General features: G+C 51.0%; 1 protein-coding gene across 2 annotated transcripts in view; it reads left to right on the top strand.

Moving 5' to 3' along the window:
* Positions 1 to 21,598, top strand: part of tbck (TBC1 domain containing kinase) — a 277,268-nt gene that overhangs the window by 62,390 nt on the left and 193,280 nt on the right. For both annotated transcript variants that reach the window (XM_072495371.1, XM_072495370.1), the window contains 2 exons: positions 13,063 to 13,192; positions 14,693 to 14,791. In XM_072495371.1, the coding sequence (XP_072351472.1) occupies positions 13,063 to 13,192; positions 14,693 to 14,791 (229 nt within the window). The remainder of the gene's footprint in view (positions 1 to 13,062; positions 13,193 to 14,692; positions 14,792 to 21,598) is intronic.

Here is a 21,598-nt window from a genome sequence, read left to right as displayed (position 1 = left end):
TGATGGCGTACGTTATGTCTTAAAGCTCTGTGAATTCTTTCAGAGACTTCTGCTTCCAAAAAAGCTTTTCTACTGCTATGTAATGCATTTAAATGTTCAGCAAAACCAGAGCTAATTGTATTCTCCTCCATAGCTGAAGGCTGGTCATCCAAAATGGATGGAATTTTAGGATTTCTACCAAACACTAATTGATAAGGACTATAGCCCCCAACCATCTGCAATGAATTCTATGCATGTACCGCCCATGCTAAAGCTGAATTTAGCCTGCAATTTGGTCGATCTGTTCAAAAGTTTCCGAAGCATGTCATCGATGACAGCATGATTTCTTTCACAGACACCATTACTAAATGGGCTTTCTGCAGCCGTATTCAAAACTCTGATATTCATGTTTTCACACATATCCCTAAACTCATCAGTAGCAAATTCGCCCCCATTGTCCGTAAGGAATTTTGCCGGTGGACCCATTCCTGTCCCTATCCATTTTTCCACGATTTGATCCAGAATTACTCTCTTTTCTTGACTTCGTACAATCGTTGATTGACTAAATCTGGTTGCTAAATCTACAAAATGCAAAATGAATATATTATTTGCTTTATCCCAGATCTTAAGGTCCATGGTCACAATGTCGTTAAAATCCCTGGCCAAAGGTAGGGTTACTGTCGGTCGTGCTGGTGTCCTTCTGTACTTCCTACAAACTTCACAGCGGTCACTAACCTGTTCTATCAGTTTATTATCGTCGTCATCCCTTATCCCTGCATTCTTTGATAAATTTTTCAGCCTCCGAGGAGACGGATGTGCAAATTGCCTATGCAGTTTTAATACCACAAGCTTTTTATCAGCTAAAGTCCCATTAACATATCCTTAACCACTCTACTTGAAATATTATTTGTCAGTAATGGAATACAATAGCGTCCCGACTGTGTAAATTGTAAGTCCACCGTCTTTCCCAAAACTGTTGCCTTATCCTGTTCCATATTGAGTTTCATGTGTGCTTTATAGACATAGACATAGAACATACAGTGCAGAAGGAGGCCATTCAGCCCATCGAGTCTGCACCGACCCACTTAAGCCCTCACTTCCACCCTATCTCCGTAACCCAATAACCCCTCCTAACCTTTTTTGGTCACTAAGGGCAATTTACCACGGCCAATCCACCTAACCTGCACGTCTTTGGACTGTGGGAGGAAACCGGAGCACCCGGAGGAAACCCACGCAGACACGGGGAGAACGTGCAGACTCCGCACAGACAGTGACCCAGCGGGGAATCGAACCTGGGACCCTGGCGCTGTGAAGCCACAGTGCTATCCACTTGTGCTACCGTGCTGCTACCGTTTCTTCATCGACGGTCTACTCAGAAGCAAAGGTCTCCTCACTTGATACAACATCCGTGCTAATGAAATGATTCACTCTGGCAATATTGCAAGGGATCACCACTCTTTTCAGCGACTTCAGAGTATTATCATCCCCAAACCTGAAACTTGTGGAACTTTCAAATTCCTTAACTGTGTTACGATTTTCAGCATTCAAGGAGTCCAGATAACATTTTAACCAGTCAATTCCACACAGTAGATGTGCAGCCACTGTCCAATACAGCACAGTTGAAGGATTCTGCAACCAAACACCCTCATTATCGGCGTAAAACTGCTTGTCAATAGGACAATGCCTTCTTTCTGGTCAATATCTTTTTCCTCCTCTGGCTCTTCCGTGTCATGTGGCACTTCAAACACTCTATCATAATGAGTTGGACAGTTGAAAGCATAATGGTATTGAGAGTCACATCGAAAACATCGATTTATCATGCCCCGTGCATTTCTGGGGTTCATCTTCCTATTGTGGGATCTGACTGGGTTTCTGCCTTGATAATCTCCTTGTCTCGGTCTCCTATAGTCTTGAGCCCTGCTCATAGCCATACGATTTCGCCATCCTGTTAGTAGTGTATCTTCCATATTCTGCCTTATTGCAAGCTGACCTATTTGGGTCATCAGAGCCATCGGAATCGAATGTTTCCCCAGGAACCTTTGTAAAGCTTTTGTCATCTGTTCGAATAAGGTATCCTGATCAGTAAACTGAACTCCTGTCAAAACTAGGAGCCTATCCATGTTGCTCACTCTAGCACAGTCGAGTAATTTAAAGGCCAACACAGACTGTGGAAATTCCAGGTTGTATTTCTGCAGCCTTTTATATAGTCTGCCAAATTCCATTGTATAATCTTCCATGGAGCTATCCTCCATTTTCCGGAACTTATCAAAATCCGACTATGCTTCATATGCACTTAACAAGTCATCTTTCTTATAAATCTCATCCATATAATGTAATAAAGTCTCCAGACCTTCTTCTGAGTCTAACTCTTCCAATTCCAGCTCAGAAAGCCCTTTGTTTTGGATTTTACTGCCATATGGTTGAGAAAGAGCCAATGCCATACCTTGTTTTCTCTTTCCCAAAGCAGTTACCTTAGTCCACATAACTACTGCACTTCTCCATTGGTCGTACGATTCCCTTTCAGAAAATAAGGGAGGATAGTCATATCCAGCCAGCTGTATCCTCGGTTCAGCCATATATCCCTTTTTTCTTTTCTCACTCACTCCTTGGTTTGATCTGGAAAAGTTGTATCTTTCAACCCTTAACATTTACACTGCAACCATCCTCTGCTACATATTGTTAGACGTCTTAGTTGCTGTTATATGAAGAGTCTAAAGTTCTGTTCCTTTTTCACCAACATACATTTATTTCATTCCAACAGACTTTGCACAAAACTCTAACTACACATCACCTGACAGAGGTCACCTGAAGCCCCTTTACATATCAGTGTCAATTAATGGATACTTAACATAAATGAGACAACTTATTGCAATGTCTCTTAACCCATTACTTAACATCTGCCACTTCTTTGCCCACTCTCCGAGCTTGTCCAAGTCCTTCTGAAGCCCACCTGTTTCTTCAATACTACCTGACCCTCTACAGATCTTTGTATCATCTGCAAACTTAGCAACGGTGCCTTCAGTTCCTCCTTCCAGATCATTAATGTGTATAATGCCCCAGCACAGACCCCTGAGACACATCATTAGTCACCGGCTGCCATCCTGAAAAAGACCCCTTTATCCCCACTCTCTGCCTTCTGCCAGTCAGCCACTCCTCTGTCCATGCCAGGATTTTGCCCTTAACACCATGGGCTCTTAATTTATTTAACAGTCTCCAATGCGGCACCTTGTCAAAGGTCTTCTGGAAATCTAAATAAATCACGTGCACTGCTTCTCCTTTGTCTAACTTCCTTGTTACTTCCTCAAAGAACTCTAACAGATTTGTCAGACATGACCTCCCTTTGACAAAGCCGTGCTGACTCAGTCCTATTTTACTATGCACTTCCAAGTTCTCCATGATCTCATCTTTAATAATGGGCTCTAAAATCTACCAATGACCAAAATGAGGTAACCGCCTATAATTTCCTGTCTTCTGCCTCCCTCCCTGCTCGCTCTGCTGTTTGAAAAACGGGAATGAATCACAGGCTGATTCCTCCATGCATTTTGATGGGTTCACTATGGGCCTATCGGCAGTGAACGCAGAGAGGAATCGGCCCGTGATTGACCGAATAGCTTCACTCACATTTTTCAAACAGCGAGACGGTCGCATCAACTCCATAAATGTAACCGTAGGTTGCCCCAAGGACACCTGAGTTGTTTTGGAGTTGGGTGGATCAATAAATAGATTGATGAGTTACAAGAACTTTAAACCAGAAACTGATTGTGGGAAATGAATAACTGACATTTGTGGGCCTTTAGTTCTTCATAAACTGGCAGCGTGGCAGTGGAACTGCCGAGGCAATGTCTTTTGGGTGTGCTCAATAGATATAATTCATCACGTTCAGCTTGGAGTGCGTCTTGAACAGATGCTGCGAAATTGAGCATTGCATTGTTATCAATCGCAGAATGATTTTTGGAAACCGGCGCTGTCGTGGCGACGGTGCCCCTTTTGTCACCTTGGAACATCTTGGCAACTAACAGAAATTGCATCTGTCTAACCTCCTCGTGCACCTTTCTCAGCCTTCCCAAGAAGCTCTCAAAATTGGTGGTGACATTCCAGCAAGCTCGGTAACAAGTATTGATGAAAGGTGTCGCCTGCTATTATCTGTTTATGGCACTGACTTTGAAACTTGCCAAAATGCACTTTAGGAGACCAGCAGATATTCGGCAAACGGGGTGTTTTCTCCATTGTGGGTCAAAATAGGAGAGAGGTGTTTCCTTAAATTCTGGCAAAAATCATTGTTGTGTGGCAGGTCCGATTTCCACGTGCAGTCAAATTAGCAATTAACGTGAAATAGAAATTGCGATGTTTCAAAATATGTCAAATACTTCTGAAGAGTTAAAGAAAATCTCCTCTATGCGGCGGTTGATGATTGCTAACACACACAAAATGCTGGAATGCAAGGTCCTTTGGACTCGCTTACTGACTTAATGACATTGCCTTCTGTATTTTGGCAAAAAAAAAGAGACTGATGTCAGGTGACATGTCAAGATGAGAGAAAAGAGCAGTATTGTAACTTGATATGCGTATTGATTTGGCAGGATTGCAAAATTATTTATGCCATTGACTTTTATTTAATTCCAGAGGAAAGTGGAGTGAGTTCTGTCAAAGCGCCACATTTGACTGACGGGTGCAGGATTCTCCCTGGACTCCCAAAAATTCAATCACAGAACTTCACCTGCCCATAACTAGTATGAGGTCCCATGCCATTTAGCATTTATTGCATTAATTTTAGTACCACCAGTAGGAGGCAAGTTATGCTAAATGTCAATTTATATGGTTGGAATTCCCAATAATATTTAGTGATTCACTTTTATTTGGTGTCATTAATTTTGTTCAAGTCCTCAATCCTATTTGTTATTATGCCTTATAGTGTCTTATTCTTGTGGTTGGGGGGAAAAGGTGTTCTTCGTTAACACCCAGTTATTAGTGGAGCTGGAGTGGGGAGAGGGGTGGAAGGTTGGGATTGGTAGGGTTAGTTCGTCCTCGCTGTGATTGAGGATAGTCCTCCCAGTTTGAGCTAATCCGTTTGGGGTTTTCTTTCAGATTTGAATTGAAGAATCCGTGTTTTTATCCTTGGACAGCCTGGACAGACAGACTTGTTATTCTGGGGAGGACCGGGTTCCTTCTGACTCTTCCTTTGGGCCTAGTTTATCTCCCACTCTCTCTCTTCAGCTGTTGTCAGTACTATTGGAACTTACAGAGCGTCTCATCTATTATTAGGGCAGGCTGAAGGCGGATCGGTATCCGTGGCTGAGGATTGGGGTTGAGGGTGGCCCTGGATATCCTTTGTATGATGGTGATTACCCGTGTGTCGCTTTGGGTATCCCCTCCTTTGGTGGGGGGGGGGGTTCGTTTTTTTCTCCTTTTCATCTGGGGTGAGCATTGAGCTGGTCCTGGTTCTGGTCCGGACCAATGAAGTGGGTGGGTGCTCTCGGTGGAGGGAGGAGGAAAGCCAAAGCTCCTTCCCATGGCGCCCAATTAATGGGTGTCTTGATGGTTCTTTGGCTCATGGGCTGAAATGGCCTCCTAGCTAGGATTAGAGCGATTATCCTTTCTCTCTTTGTGGGAATGGTGAATTGCCCTGGATGGGGTGCAGGCTTGGCGGGATGTGGGTTTTGGGAAGATCCCGGGATATAGCTTACTGAGTTTATTTTTTTGGACGGTGCTGTGGCTAGGCCAGGCCTGGCACTGTGGCTGGTGTTCTGTTGTCTCCTAGGATTGGGGGTGTCCGGAGAGGCTGGGTTTGGGCCCGGGGTGCATTGAGACTTGAGAAATGGGCTAAACGCTGTACTTGGTAGATATCCTGTATCTTCTCTGGGGTAGGTATGATGCTCCCACTCGACTAGGTGGCTAGCTCTCTTCGTCGTTGGTGTGTGCCGGGCTGCTGCCCAAAAGGTTGGGTGTTTGTGTTAGCTATACTGATTCCCTGTTGTCCGAGTGATTACTTCTGATGGTTCTCACTCTCTCTTCCTCCTCCTTCTCCTCTTCTGGGAGGCCCCAAAAGTGGAGTCCTCCACTGGGTTTCTCACTTTGTCTTTGCCTTTCCCCAGAGCTACTTGGGAGTGACGTCTCACCCTGGAATATGCTGTAACCGGTTGGGTGATGTTCTGTCTATTAGGGAATGGATCCATTTTTGAGTGTTCCTTTTACCTTGGTGCTGGCCTTTCTCCTGGTAGGCCCGATTACTGGGAAGGGTCCCATGGTGCTGGGCAAGAGGGGGTTGGCCCTCCCTCCCAGGGCTACCGGGGCAGGTAAGATTACCCGTATTCCAGTTTTGTGCCTTGAGGTTATCCTGTCTTTATCCTTGGAGATGAGTTGCCTTTTTGGTTGAGTGGCCTATTCTCTTTTTGTTGATGGATTCCTGAGTCGGAGCCTGTTGGGCCCTGAGATCTTGTTACCCGGTGGGTTGGCTCTGGTACTCTCGTCTTTCCTTTCTTATTTTACTCTGGGAGACTCTGGGTCTGAGAACAACTCGGTCTTGTTGCTGCATCCTCTCTTTGTCATTTTGTAATTACATGAATGATATTGGTTCTGTTCTGGGCCTGGAAGGGGGTTAGGTCGGGTTATGGGGCACGTATGCAATTTCCCTTAGAACTGGGGTTCTTGACTTCTGGTGACGGCGGGCGGGAGGCAGCCGCACATTGGAGGGCTCCCGTTCGGGAACGGCATTTTCGCAGAGTAACGCCCGGTCCTAGGGCCAGCGACGGCAGTAAAAGTCGGGAGATAGCGCAAGGAGAAGAAGGATGTCGAAAATCACCAAAAGAACGGCCGGGAAAAAAGCGGCTGAAAGTCTGTTGGAGAGGGGAAAGGTCACCGCGGGGTCAACAAAGAAAATGGAGGCTGGAGCACCAGGGGAGGCCGCAGTGCTTACGGCTGAAGAACTAACTAAGGTGATGGCTGATGAATTCCAAAAGCAGTTGGCGCAGATTGAGAAATGTATGGAGATGGTGAGGAAGGAGATGAGGGAGGTTTTGAGTGTGCTGGTGGAGGAGGCGGTTTCCCCGGTGAGGACGGAGGTGGCGAGCACAGTGGCGGAGGTGCGAGAGCAAGGGGAGGCGCTGAAGGAAGTGGAGGAGACGGTATCGCAGCACGGTGATCAACTTGCCTCAATGGGGAAGGAGATGCGGAAGGTGATGGACATTAACAAGAATCTGAGAGGAAAAATGGAAGATCTGGAAAACAGATCCAGGCGACAGAATTTGAGGGTCGTGGGGCTGCCCGATGGTGTTGAAGGACCGAAGCCGACTGAGTATTTTGCCGCGATGTTGGCAAAACTACTGGGGGAGGGGGAGGGCCCCTCCCGATATGAACTGGATCGGGCTCATCGGTCGTGGAGGCCTGTACCAAAGGCGAGTGAGCCGCCAAGGGCAGTGACTCTGTGCTTCCGTAGGTACAGTGTGAAGGAGAAGGTCCTGAGCTGGGCCAAACAGAAGCGGGTGGTGCAGTGGGCTGGAGCTGGTATACGTGTATACCAGGACTTTACGGTGGAGCTGGCGAAGAGGCGGGCTGCCTTCAACCGGGTGAAGAGGGCACTGTACATTGACAAGGTGCAGTGCGGCATCGTATATCCAGCGAAGCTGAGGGTGACTTACAAGCTCAGGGACTTTTATTTTGGAACGGCGGAAGCAGCGGAGGAGTTTGAGAAGGCAGAAGGACTGCGGCAGAACTGACAAATTGAGGAATGGCCATGTGCCGATGTAACCTCATGACTGTATTTTCTTTTTTTTTGTATCACTGCGCGCGGGTGTAGAGGCTAAAGGAGCCAATGTTGCATATATTTGGACAAGGGAAGGGACAGGACTTTCACTCGAAAGGAGGGCTCTTTGGGGTGTAGGTGGATATGCGGGGTTTGTGTGCTAAAAGGGGATCTTTGGGCTTTCCTAGGGCCGGGCAAGGGGGAAAGGGACCCGGGAGGGGGCCTCCACGCTGGCCGGTTTAAGCCGGCCAGTGAATGGGAGTGAGGTGGGGGGAGGGGCTGCGACCATAGGAGCCTGACAGAATGGGGTCCGAGTGGTCTAGCCGGGGTGGAAAGTTGGGGGGAGGGAACCGAGGTTGGGAGGAGGAGTTTTACAAGAGGCATTGGGCGGGAGGAGCTGGAGACTTGGCGGGGGGGGGGGGGTACAACTTTGGGGTATCGTGTACGGTACTCTCTTAGAGGCTGGATGGCGTTGGTTGGGGGGGGGGGGGGAAGGGGGGGTGCAGAGCCGTGTAGATTAAGGGTGACTACGGGTAATCCCTGATTCCTTTTTGTCATTTGTTTATGTAAATATGCGGGTTGAGGTTTGGGGGTTGGTGAGCGGATGGGATTGTTGTTATTATGGGGACTGACATATCTTGTTGATTATTGTTTATTGTTGATGGGTGTAAATGTGGGAGAAAACGTGAAAAAGGAGGAGAATAAAAAAAATTTTTTTTTTAAAAAAGAACTGGGGTTCTTGTGGAGTTTCTTTCGTTTTTTTATAGAGCTGGGCACGATGAATCCACTCTTGGCATCTGCATGGGTGCAGTTGGGCCTGATACCCAAAGGAGCCAGCCACGTTGGGTCACTGATGCCTGTGGCACTGCTGGATCCGAGAGAATTGTATGTCGGTGTGCACCCAATCTGGCTGCAGTAAATATATCCTGACTTGTAACGGTTGTCGTCCTGTGTGGCATGGGAGGGTGTACACAGTTTTGCCATATTTTTCTTGGTGGGGGTCATGAGGGCATTCGGTTTTGTCTGGTGATTGTACCAAGTCAGTTATGACGTGGTTCTCCTCTGCCATCCTGTGCCCGTGTACGTCGTGCCGTTTGTTTTTTGCTTTTTTTATGTATGGTATTATTTTGCGTCAATTTCTAAAATGTAAAATCTTAATAAATATACTTCGAAAAAATACACTGAATTATTATTTAGTTTTTTTCTCAAAAGACCCAGAGTGATGAAAAAGCAAACAGTGACCATTGACGCATGACATTCGCCGGTTTCAACCTGAGGGCAGAATCAGCAGCTAGTAAAATATGTGAAACGATTATTAGCGGTGTAACTTAAAAGCTATCCATTGAATCCACATGCTCATAATGCTATTTTAGCTCATGTGCGTGAATCAAAATGTTTAATTTTACTGAAATAATTGGCATCTGCAATGTGAACAGTCTTTTAGATGCTCGTATTTTGAAAGACAGTGGTGGGAAACTGAGAGGCTATGGGCGGGGCGGGGGGGACGGCAAAATGAAGCTGAACACAGTGCCACTAACTAATGGCATCGCTGCCCATCCTGCTGTCAATCGTCAACATTTCTGTCCCGTTCAATCACCGGGGCTAACCTCTCCAGTCTTCTCCCTGTCCGACTTAGCCCCCTGCACTTCCTGCCCGAACAATGCGATCATGTAACCAGTTTTGTTAAATATACATTTTCATTTGAGTTTTCCATTTTTACAAATAATGCAACAAATCCTCAAAACTGGCACAGTATAAATGCTTCAGCTTACATGGATGGAGAAAAAGACAGGAGTGCGCCAACACAGTTGGTTCAGCTTAATCATTAACCTTGGTGTCTACGATCATACAAGGAAAGACGATGAACGGATAAGGTAGAGAATGAGGCAGAAGAGGGTAACACCATGAAAACATGATAAAATTGCTCACACCTTCGCATGTAGCGAATGCTGATGCAGCCAACGAAAATATAGGATACGATTTTCACACCATGTTCGGTCACACACCAAAACACACCACCTCCAACTCCAATTATACCAGAGGCACCAATAACATGTTATCATGTCTTTCTCTCGGATAGGAGACCTGCCTGTACCTTTGCAGGAGCCAGTCAAGATTATTTAACCCCAAAATAAAGGAAAGAAATACAGCCAAAATTCACAATATTTTACATATAACCGCAAGACGCAACAAACTTCAGTATCCAGTACAGCACAGTGATCACTATTCCACAGATTTATACACACAGGACCAGCAAATATTCATGTATCATGTGACTAGTAAAAATATGTCGTTCCTGTACCAGTGATTGATTTTCTTATGTCCTTGTTGACAATGGGCTTGTGCTAAAGGTATGTGTAAGCTGAGCTGAATTTAAAGAATGAAGACTCTTTCAAAGATGGGTGGTGTTACATTTTCTTTAATTCGCTTAAGTGGTTGATAAAGTGCGGCATGTGATGGAAGGAGTAGCTGGTTGTTTCAGCTGAGAGACAGCAGGGTTGCACGGCCAATGCTGTGGGTGTAAGTGGTGTTGTTTCTGATGTCACGATTCAAACTGAATAATGGACAATAGGCCTGGGCTATTCTGGATTAAAAATATGATCACAGTGCTTTGCACCTCTGCCTCACAGCGCCAGGGACCCGGGTTCAATTCCGACCTGTGTAGAGTTTGCACTTTCTCCCCGTGTCGGCGTGAGTTTCCTCCGGGTGCTCCGGTTTCCCCCCACAGTCCAAAGATGTGCATGTTAGGTGGATTGGCCATGCTAAATTGCCCCATAGCGTCCAAAACATTAGGTGGGGTTGCTGGGTTATGGGGGTAGGGTAGAGGCGTGGGCTTAAGTAGGGTGCTCTTTCCAAGGGCCGGTGCAACTCAATGGGCCGAAAGGCCCTCTTCTGCACAGTAGATTCTATGATTCTGCTATCTGCATTGAATCCATCGTGGATTGAAAATAAATAGCATTCTTATTTGTATATTTGAAATCCTACTAGTTTAGAAGGAACAACATGTAACTGCTAAATTTCATATGCTTTGAGCCAAATAAACATTGTGTTTTAATGTTACATTGCAGATGTGACAAAGATGTTTTCACTGACGGCAACTGTACTAGTGATATGAAATAATAAAATATTTGTTTCCTAGCAACAGTGTCAAAATCACTAATAGCCTTCTATCCTGTTTGAGGCAGGACGGTAGCATTGTGGATAGCACAATTGCTTCACAGCTCCAGGGTCCCTCGTTCGATTCCGGCTTGGGTCACTGTCTGTGCGGAGTCTGCACATCCTCCCCGTGTCTGCGTGGGTTTCCTCCGGGTGCTCTGGTTTCCTCCCACAGTCCAAAGATGTGCAGGTTAGGTGGATTGGCCATGATAAATTGCCCTTAGTGTCCAAAATTGCCCTTAGTGTTGGGTGGGGTTACTGGGATAGGGTGGAGGTGTTGACCTTGGGTAGGGTGCTCTTTCCAAGAGCCGGTGCAGACTCAATGGGCTGAATGGCCTCCTGCACTCTAAATTCTATGATAATCTATGATTGATGGCACAGGTGCACAGCATGGATAGTAACGGGCCATACCCACAGCACTTGAAATGTTCATACTAAATCTGCTGATGGCTTCATCCGTTGACAGGAAAACATCCTGAAATTCTGATTTGGCCTTTATTCAACAGTGAATCATGAGAGCTAAGAGTAGCTCATGCAAACCTGAAAGCCCACAAGATTCAAACAGGACCATGTGGAAATATGGGTACAAGCAGCTGCTCGGGAATTCCTGGGCGAGGTTCCGAAAATTAGAAGACCGCGTGGATCCTATGGTCCTATGGGATGTATCTTGGACAACTTAGCTCTAAATAAACACAAACTGTAGCCAGGCTTCTAACCTCCGTGTCGGGGAAACTGTTGGAAGCAATTCTGAGAGACACAATTAATCTGCATTTGGAGAGGCAGGGATTAATCGCCAGAACAGTCAGCTTGGTTTTGTTCAGGGGAGGTCATGTCTGACCAACTTGATTTGAATTTTTTGAAAAGGTGACTTGGTATGTAGTTGAGGGAAATACAGATGAGGGAAATGCATTTGATGTGGTCTACTTGGACTTCAGCAAGGCTTTTGATAAGGTCCCTCTTGGGAGACTGATAGCGAAGGTAAGAGCCAGTGGGACCCAAGGAACATTGACAAATTGGATCCAGAATTGGCTGAGTGGCAGGAAGCAGAGGGTGATGATCCAGCGGTGTTTTTCTGACTGGAAGCCTGTGTCCAGTGGGGACGCACAGAGATCCGTGTTGGGAGCCCTTGCTGTTGGTGCTTTATATAAATGATTTAGACATGAATGTAGGAGGGTTGATCAGTAAGTTTGCGGATGATACAAAAATTGGTGGGATGGGAAGTAGTGAGGAGGATAGCTTTCGATTACAAGAGGATACAGACGGGCTGGTCAGATGGGCTGATCAGTGGCAAATGGAATTGAATCCAGATAAGTGTGAGGTGATGTACTTCGAAAGGACAAACAAGGCAAGGGAATACATGATAAATGGCAGGACCCAGGGAAGCACCGAGGATCAGAGGGATCTTGGTGTGCATGTAGAGCGACCCTTAAGGTAGCAGAGCAGGTGGATACAGTAGTTAAGAAGGCATATAATACACATGCTTTTGTTAGCAGTGGCATTGAGTTTAAGAGCAGGAAGGTTATGCTGGAACTGTATAAAATGTTGGTTAGGCCACATTATAAAAGGGATGTGATCGCACTGGAAAGGGTGCAGAGGAGATTTACCAGGATGTTGCCTGGGCTGAAGAGTTTTAGTTCGGAAGAGAGATTGGATAGACTTGGATTGTTTTCCTTGGAGCAAAGGAGACTGAGGGACGATATGATTGAGATGTATAAAATTATGAGGGGCACAGATAGAGTAGACAGGAACAAACTTTTCCCTTTGGTGGAGGGGTCAATGACCAGGGGGGATAGATTTGAGGTCAGGGGCAGGAGGTTCAGAGGGGGATTTGAGGAAAAGCTTTTTTACCCTAAGGGTGGTGGGAGTTTGGAATTCACTGCCTGACAGGGTGATGGAGGCAGAGACCCTCATAACATTTAAGAAGTATTTAGATGTGCACATGTGATCCCAAGGCGCACAAGGCTATGGGCCAGGTGCTAGAAAATGGGATTAGAATACTTGGGTGGTTGTGTTTGACTGGTGCAGATGCGATGGGCTGAAGGGCCTTCTCTGTGCTGTGTGACTCTCTGACTCTATGTCTTAGCTTTGTCCCAAGGCACAGAACAGGCCATTCTACTAAATGCGTGTATCCTCCTCCCACACTGGTAAAAGTTAATTGCTGTTCTAATTATAATATCTTCATTTTCTAGGCAGTCGACTATATCCCCTTCCAACAGCAACCATGAGCTTACTGCTGCAGCCACACTGCCCCTCATTATAAGGGAGAGAGACACTGAATATCAGCTGCACCGAATCGTGCTCTTCGACAGGCTGCTAAAGGTAAGATTCAAGTGTTCGCCACTCTGGATGAAAACATGGCGCCTTTAGCCAAACTAAATCTGATGTTTTCACATTGCCGTGTAAACTGTGGTAAGAAGAGAGATAAAACATTGAGTGTTGTTCTGCCAGTTTCTTGAATTCAACAAAGTTTTTTTGATATTTACGAGAGGAAATGTAATACTCGGGCCTTCTGTGTCATGGTAATGCAAATTTACATCATCTTATTTTGTGCTTTCCCTCTTGCTCTATATCATGGGCCACATACCTCTTGCAGCTCAGGGTGGGTGGGATGTTACATCCCTTCCTGGTCTGCTGTTCCCCCCCTCTCGCATCCAGATGATAGGGTAGGATGGGGTATAACAGGTGGAAACTTGTCTCATTGCTGTTTCGGTGTACATTAGCCACCTATTTTACCACATAATCTTTATTGTCACAAGTAGGCTTACATTAACACTGCAGTGAAGTGACTGTGAAAAGCCACTAGTCACCACATTCCGGCACCTGTTCGGGTACACAGAGCGAGAATTCAGGATGTCCAATTCATCTAACAGCACGTCTTTCTGGACTTGTGGGAGGAAATCGGAGCACCCAGAGGAAATCCGAGCAGACAGAACGTGCAGACTCATACAGACAGTGACCCAAGCGGGAATCGCAACCTGGAACCTTGGCGCTGTGAAGCAACAGTGCTAACCACTGTGCTACCGTGCTGCCCTAATCACAATGGTTGTTGCACATCTCGGGCTTTAACACACTTTGCGATGTCCTGCGGATGTAAAAAACATTAAATAAAAGCAAGTTTTATTCTTTCTCCATCACCGTCGTGTAACCTGACACCGTGTCGATACTTGAATAACTAACTTATTTCTGTGAGGTGATTTTGATTTAATGCTATCTAAATGCAAGCCTTTTTTCATTCTTTCTGCCAACCTTTCCCTGAAACAAATCCGCAGCAGTTGCTGATGACGAGACATCGGTGGTCCGTTTATTTCCATCCCCAAGCCTCACACCCTCCCACTGTGGAGCAACCTTTTGGTGTCCGCTTCACCTCTTAACGATAACAAGCTGGTGGTTGTAAATTTAGCAAGTGAAAGATCGTGAGTTTGAGCATCGAACTTGCTACTCCCGGGCGCTGCGAGATTGAGATTCTAGCACAGATGGCCTCCTGTTGAACTTGACAACTTAAAATCCAGATAGGGCTGGTTTAGCACACTGGGCTAAATCGCTGGCTTTTAAAGCAGGCCAAGGCAGGCCAGCAGCACGGTTTAATTCCCGTACCAGCCTCCCCGAACAGGCGCCGGAATGTGGCGACTAGGGGCTTTTCACAGTAACTTCATTTGAAGCCTACTTGTGGCAATAAGCGATTTTCATTTCATTTCATTTTCAAATCGATAGAAAGGAGACAGTGGTCGTAAAAGATTGGAGAACAATGGGGCCAAGAATGAGGTGAGGACATTGACGTAGCTGGTGAATTTCTCATCTGTCTTCCTACCCTTTCCTCAGGCGTACCCGTACAAAAAGAATCAAATTTGGAAAGAAGCAAGGGCAGACATCCCCCCGCTAGTGAGAGGTTTGACCTGGGCTGCGTTGCTCGGAGTGGAGGTAAGAGCGAAATAACTTTGTAATTTTTTTTTTTTTTTAATGGTTTCAATTCTTCGGCTCCCTGATCAATCGGGGACCTGTGTAGTTCCCCAGTGGATTCCTTCGCGTTTGGAGGAGGGAGCATCGTGGCAGGTGGAGCTATGTGTTACAGCTGTCACAACTGTATCATCCCTCAATCAGCTGCTGTCCTTGATCCAATGAAATGCATTGACACATGATAAAAAGCGAGGTACTGCATGGCATTGCAGTTGGCCCTGTGCAAGGTTGAAGGTTCATCAGTCCTTTTTATAGTTCCAGATTTGTTCGCAGGCTCCAGAGTACGCCACGACTGAGTTGGTAGCACTCTCACCTCTTGAGTTAGATGGCCGTGGGCTCAAGCCCTGCTCCAGGGCTTCAGCACAGAGATCGAGGCTGACATTCCAGCGCAGTACTGAGCAGGTGCTGCATGTCCGAGGTGCTCTCTTTCGTATGAGAGGATAGGCCGAGGTGCTGTCTGCCTTTTCTGGCAATGTTTCGAAGAAGCGCAGAGGGAGTTATCTCTGTGGTCTTGGCCAGTATTTATCCCTGAATGCACATTATAAAAAATAACAATCATCTGGTCATTGCCGTGTTGCTGTTTATGGGAGCTTGCTGTGCACAAATAGGCTGCCACGTTTCTGACATTACAACAGTGATTACATTGCTTAAATAGCAACAAAGAGCTTTGACACACCTGGCCATGGAAGGTACGGCATAAATGCGAGTCTTTCTTTTAACTATTGTGATTGCTGTTGAAATATTTATCAGCAAATAACAATTGTTAATTACATTCAAGACAGATCAACAGAATATGCGTGTACCAGGGGACTGAATATATTGGGGTATTGAGCAGGAAGGTGGAGTTGATGTGGCAGTTTAGCCATGATCTTGCTGAATGTTGTAACAGGCTTGAAGGGGAGAATCGCCTCCTCCTATTTCTTGTGTTCCTGTGTTCTCGAGTGAAGTCGAATTAGCTTTTCTTCAAATCACTCAACGCTAGTACTCAGTTTCGGTCCTTGACGATATGTCCACCTGTCTCTTCTGTAGTCAAAGCTTTACATGATACTCGCACTCCAGCCATCGCAGCCAAATACAAATGTCTGTACCAAAGAAATCTTTTTGGTTGTATAAACTCTCCAGAAATAGAAATGATTAGAGCCGCAGTGCCTCCAGCTCCTTAGTTAGCTCATCTATTGTTGTCTTATCAATAAGCCTTTGCAGTGTTAAGTGACACACACCAGCATTAGCAGCAAAAGAATATGCCACATTTGATACTGTGCATTATTCCACCCCTTATAAAGCAATGTATCCAGTGGCTTGGAATTCTAAACATGCCAAACTGGGAAACTAACAACAGCTGATCACCAAAAAGCTGACGATTCAAAAATAGTGCCTGAATATCGAATGATGACATGCAGTTTGACTGAGGCGCAGGCATGTCCGAACCTACATTGCAGCTATGGCTACCCTTCCGCATGGGGAAAATAATAGTAAATGTTCCCTCTAATCTTGGAGAACAATTGTGGATGTATAATTGGTACTCACCACTGCTACATTATTTTGAAATTGATTATATGCTTGTTGACGTGACACTTCGCTATCCCTTCAGTTTCGAAAAGCATTTTCCTTACCCTGTTCACACAAATACGCTTTGTGCAATGAAAGTAAAATACTGCAATGATCTGAAGTACAAACAGAATGAAATTGAATACGTTCTGGGAGAATAGTCAAAATGGACTCGAAACATAACTCTATCTCCCTTCCTCCTCTCCTCCCCACATCTTTTTACCCCCCTCTTCACCTCCCCATCTCTCTTCACCCACTACTCTCTTCCCCCCCCCCTTCTTTCTTACTACCCCTCTCTCTTCCTCCCCGCCCCACTCTCCCTCCTCCCCGCCCCACTCTCCCTCCTCCCCGCCCCACTCTCCCTCCTCCCCGCCCCACTCTCCCTCCTCCCCGCCCCACTCTCCCTCCTCCCCGCCCCACTCTCCCTCCTCCCCGCCCCACTCTCCCTCCTCCCCGCCCCACTCTCCCTCCTCCCCGCCCCACTCTCCCTCCTCCCCGCCCCACTCTCCCTCCTCCCCGCCCCACTCTCCCTCCTCCCCGCCCCACTCTCCCTCCTCCCCGCCCCACTCTCCCTCCTCCCCGCCCCACTCTCCCTCCTCCCCGCCCCACTCTCCCTCCTCCCCGCCCCACTCTCCCTCCTCCCCGCCCCACTCTCCCTCCTCCCCGCCCCACTCTCCCTCCTCCCCGCCCCACTCTCCCTCCTCCCCGCCCCACTCTCCCTCCTCCCCGCCCCACTCTCCCTCCTCCCCGCCCCACTCTCCCTCCTCCCCGCCCCACTCTCCCTCCTCCCCGCCCCACTCTCCCTCCTCCCCGCCCCACTCTCCCTCCTCCCCGCCCCACTCTCCCTCCTCCCCGCCCCACTCTCCCTCCTCCCCGCCCCACTCTCCCTCCTCCCCGCCCCACTCTCCCTCCTCCCCGCCCCACTCTCCCTCCTCCCCGCCCCACTCTCCCTCCTCCCCGCCCCACTCTCCCTCCTCCCCGCCCCACTCTCCCTCCTCCCCGCCCCACTCTCCCTCCTCCCCGCCCCACTCTCCCTCCTCCCCGCCCCACTCTCCCTCCTCCCCGCCCCACTCTCCCTCCTCCCCGCCCCACTCTCCCTCCTCCCCGCCCCACTCTCCCTCCTCCCCGCCCCACTCTCCCTCCTCCCCGCCCCACTCTCCCTCCTCCCCGCCCCACTCTCCCTCCTCCCCGCCCCACTCTCCCTCCTCCCCGCCCCACTCTCCCTCCTCCCCGCCCCACTCTCCCTCCTCCCCGCCCCACTCTCCCTCCTCCCCGCCCCACTCTCCCTCCTCCCCGCCCCACTCTCCCTCCTCCCCGCCCCACTCTCCCTCCTCCCCGCCCCACTCTCCCTCCTCCCCGCCCCACTCTCCCTCCTCCCCGCCCCACTCTCCCTCCTCCCCGCCCCACTCTCCCTCCTCCCCGCCCCACTCTCCCTCCTCCCCGCCCCACTCTCCCTCCTCCCCGCCCCACTCTCCCTCCTCCCCGCCCCACTCTCCCTCCTCCCCGCCCCACTCTCCCTCCTCCCCGCCCCACTCTCCCTCCTCCCCGCCCCACTCTCCCTCCTCCCCGCCCCACTCTCCCTCCTCCCCGCCCCACTCTCCCTCCTCCCCGCCCCACTCTCCCTCCTCCCCGCCCCACTCTCCCTCCTCCCCGCCCCACTCTCCCTCCTCCCCGCCCCACTCTCCCTCCTCCCCGCCCCACTCTCCCTCCTCCCCGCCCCACTCTCCCTCCTCCCCGCCCCACTCTCCCTCCTCCCCGCCCCACTCTCCCTCCTCCCCGCCCCACTCTCCCTCCTCCCCGCCCCACTCTCCCTCCTCCCCGCCCCACTCTCCCTCCTCCCCGCCCCACTCTCCCTCCTCCCCGCCCCACTCTCCCTCCTCCCCGCCCCACTCTCCCTCCTCCCCGCCCCACTCTCCCTCCTCCCCGCCCCACTCTCCCTCCTCCCCGCCCCACTCTCCCTCCTCCCCGCCCCACTCTCCCTCCTCCCCGCCCCACTCTCCCTCCTCCCCGCCCCACTCTCCCTCCTCCCCGCCCCACTCTCCCTCCTCCCCGCCCCACTCTCCCTCCTCCCCGCCCCACTCTCCCTCCTCCCCGCCCCACTCTCCCTCCTCCCCGCCCCACTCTCCCTCCTCCCCGCCCCACTCTCCCTCCTCCCCGCCCCACTCTCCCTCCTCCCCGCCCCACTCTCCCTCCTCCCCGCCCCACTCTCCCTCCTCCCCGCCCCACTCTCCCTCCTCCCCGCCCCACTCTCCCTCCTCCCCGCCCCACTCTCCCTCCTCCCCGCCCCACTCTCCCTCCTCCCCGCCCCACTCTCCCTCCTCCCCGCCCCACTCTCCCTCCTCCCCGCCCCACTCTCCCTCCTCCCCGCCCCACTCTCCCTCCTCCCCGCCCCACTCTCCCTCCTCCCCGCCCCACTCTCCCTCCTCCCCGCCCCACTCTCCCTCCTCCCCGCCCCACTCTCCCTCCTCCCCGCCCCACTCTCCCTCCTCCCCGCCCCACTCTCCCTCCTCCCCGCCCCACTCTCCCTCCTCCCCGCCCCACTCTCCCTCCTCCCCGCCCCACTCTCCCTCCTCCCCGCCCCACTCTCCCTCCTCCCCGCCCCACTCTCCCTCCTCCCCGCCCCACTCTCCCTCCTCCCCGCCCCACTCTCCCTCCTCCCCGCCCCACTCTCCCTCCTCCCCGCCCCACTCTCCCTCCTCCCCGCCCCACTCTCCCTCCTCCCCGCCCCACTCTCCCTCCTCCCCGCCCCACTCTCCCTCCTCCCCGCCCCACTCTCCCTCCTCCCCGCCCCACTCTCCCTCCTCCCCGCCCCACTCTCCCTCCTCCCCGCCCCACTCTCCCTCCTCCCCGCCCCACTCTCCCCCCTCCCCGCCCCACTCTCCCCCCTCCCCGCCCCACTCTCCCCCCTCCCCGCCCCACTCTCCCCCCTCCCCGCCCCACTCTCCCCCCTCCCCGCCCCACTCTCCCCCCTCCCCGCCCCACTCTCCCCCCTCCCCGCCCCACTCTCCCCCCCTCCCCGCCCCACTCTCCCCCCTCCCCGCCCCACTCTCCCCCCCTCCCCGCCCCACTCTCCCCCCTCCCCGCCCCACTCTCCCCCCTCCCCGCCCCACTCTCCCCCCTCCCCGCCCCACTCTCCCCCCTCCCCGCCCCACTCTCCCCCCTCCCCGCCCCACTCTCCCCCCTCCCCGCCCCACTCTCCCCCCTCCCCGCCCCACTCTCCCCCCCTCCCCGCCCCACTCTCCCCCCTCCCCGCCCCACTCTCCCTCCTCCCCGCCCCACTCTCCCTCCTCCCCGCCCCACTCTCCCTCCTCCCCGCCCCACTCTCCCTCCTCCCCGCCCCACTCTCCCTCCTCCCCGCCCCACTCTCCCTCCTCCCCGCCCCACTCTCCCTCCTCCCCGCCCCACTCTCCCTCCTCCCCGCCCCACTCTCCCTCCTCCCCGCCCCACTCTCCCTCCTCCCCGCCCCACTCTCCCTCCTCCCCGCCCCACTCTCCCTCCTCCCCCCCACTCTCCCTCCTCCCCCCCACTCTCCCTCCTCCCCCTCACTCTCCCTCCTCCCTCCCACTCTCCCTCCTCCCCCCCACTCTCCCTCCTCCCCCCCACTCTCCCTCCTCCCCCCCACTCTCCCTCCTCCCCCCCACTCTCCCTCCTCCCCCCACTCTCCCTCCTCCCCCCCACTCTCCCTCCTCCCCCTCACTCTCCCTCCTCCCTCCCACTCTCCCTCCTCCCCCCCCCACTCTCCCTCCTCCCCCCCACTCTCCCTCCTCCCCCCCACTCTCCCTCCTCCCCCCCCCCCACTCTCGCTCCCTCCCCCCCAGTCGCCTTCCCTCCTCCCCTCTCTCCCTCCTCCCCCCCACTCTCCCCCCCTCTCTCCCTCCCCTTCCCCCACTTTCCTTCGCTATCCCCCCCCCCACACTCTCCCTCCCTCACCCTAGTTTTCCTCGCAGGGTTCCTGGCACTGTGAGGCAGCAATGCTGACCACTGTGCCACCACCATCATGCTGGGGAAGAGAAGGACAGAGAGAGAGGGGAAGAGACTATTAAATAAACCATCATGCACCTGGTGTTAAGGGTCTGATCCTGGCATGGATAGAGGTTTGGCTGACTGGCAGAAGGCAGAGAGTGGGGATAAAGGGGTCTTTTTCAGGATGGCAGCCGGTGACTAGTGGTGTGCCTCAGGGGTCTGTGCTGGGACCACAACTTTTTACATTGTACATTAATGATCTGAAAGACGGTACTGAAGAGCACTGTTGCTCAGTTTGCAGATGATACAAAGACCTGTAGAGGGAGAGGTAGTATTGAGGAAGCAAGGGGACTACAGAAGGACTTGGACAAGCTAGGAGAGTGGGCAATGAAGTGGCAAATGAAATACAATGTGGAAAAGTGTGAGGTTATGCACTTTGGAAGGAGGAATTTAGGCATAGACTATTTTCTAAATGGGGAAATGCTTCGGAAAACAGAAGCACAAAGGGACTCGGGAGTCCTTGTTCACGATTCTCTTAAGGTTAATGTGCAGGTTCAGTAACATTCATGTCAAGAGGGCTAGAATACAAGACCAGGGATGTACTTCTGAGGCTGTATAAGGCTCTGGTCGAACCCCATTTGGAGTATTGTGAACAGTTTGGGGCCCCATATCTAAGGAAGGATTTTCTGGCCTTGGAAAGGGTCCAGAGGAGGTTCACAAGAATGATCCCTGGAATGAAGAACTTGTCGTATGGGGAACGTTTGAGGACTCTGGGTCTGTACTCGTTGGCGTTTAGAAGGATGAGGGGGGATCTTATTGAAATTTACAGGATACTGCGAGGCCTGGATAGAGTGGACGTGGAGAGGCTGTTTCCACTTGTAGGAAAAACTAGAACCAGAGGACACAACCTCAGACTAAAGGGCCGGTCCTTTAAAACAGAGATGAGGAGCGATTTCCTCAGCCAGAGGGTGTTGAATCTGTGGAACTCTTTGCCGCAGAAGGCTGTGGAGGCCAAATCACTGAGTGTCTTTAAGACAGAGATAGATAGGTTCTTGATTCATAAGGGGATCGGGGATGTGGGGAGAAGGCAGGAGAATAGGGATGAGAAAATATCAGCCATGATTGAATGGCGGAGCAGACTCGATGGGCCGAGTGGCCTAATTCTGCTCCTATGTCTTATGGTCTTATGGGCTGGACATTGCCTTTGAATAATATAGTCTTCTGATAAATCTGTGGGTTAAGTTTACCGTTACTCTACTT

Source organism: Scyliorhinus torazame, chromosome 3 (assembly GCF_047496885.1).
Source record: "Scyliorhinus torazame isolate Kashiwa2021f chromosome 3, sScyTor2.1, whole genome shotgun sequence".
Lineage (NCBI taxonomy): Eukaryota > Metazoa > Chordata > Chondrichthyes > Carcharhiniformes > Scyliorhinidae > Scyliorhinus > Scyliorhinus torazame.
Note: the sequence above shows the minus strand (reverse complement) of the source record. Positions and strands in the feature narration are given on the sequence as shown.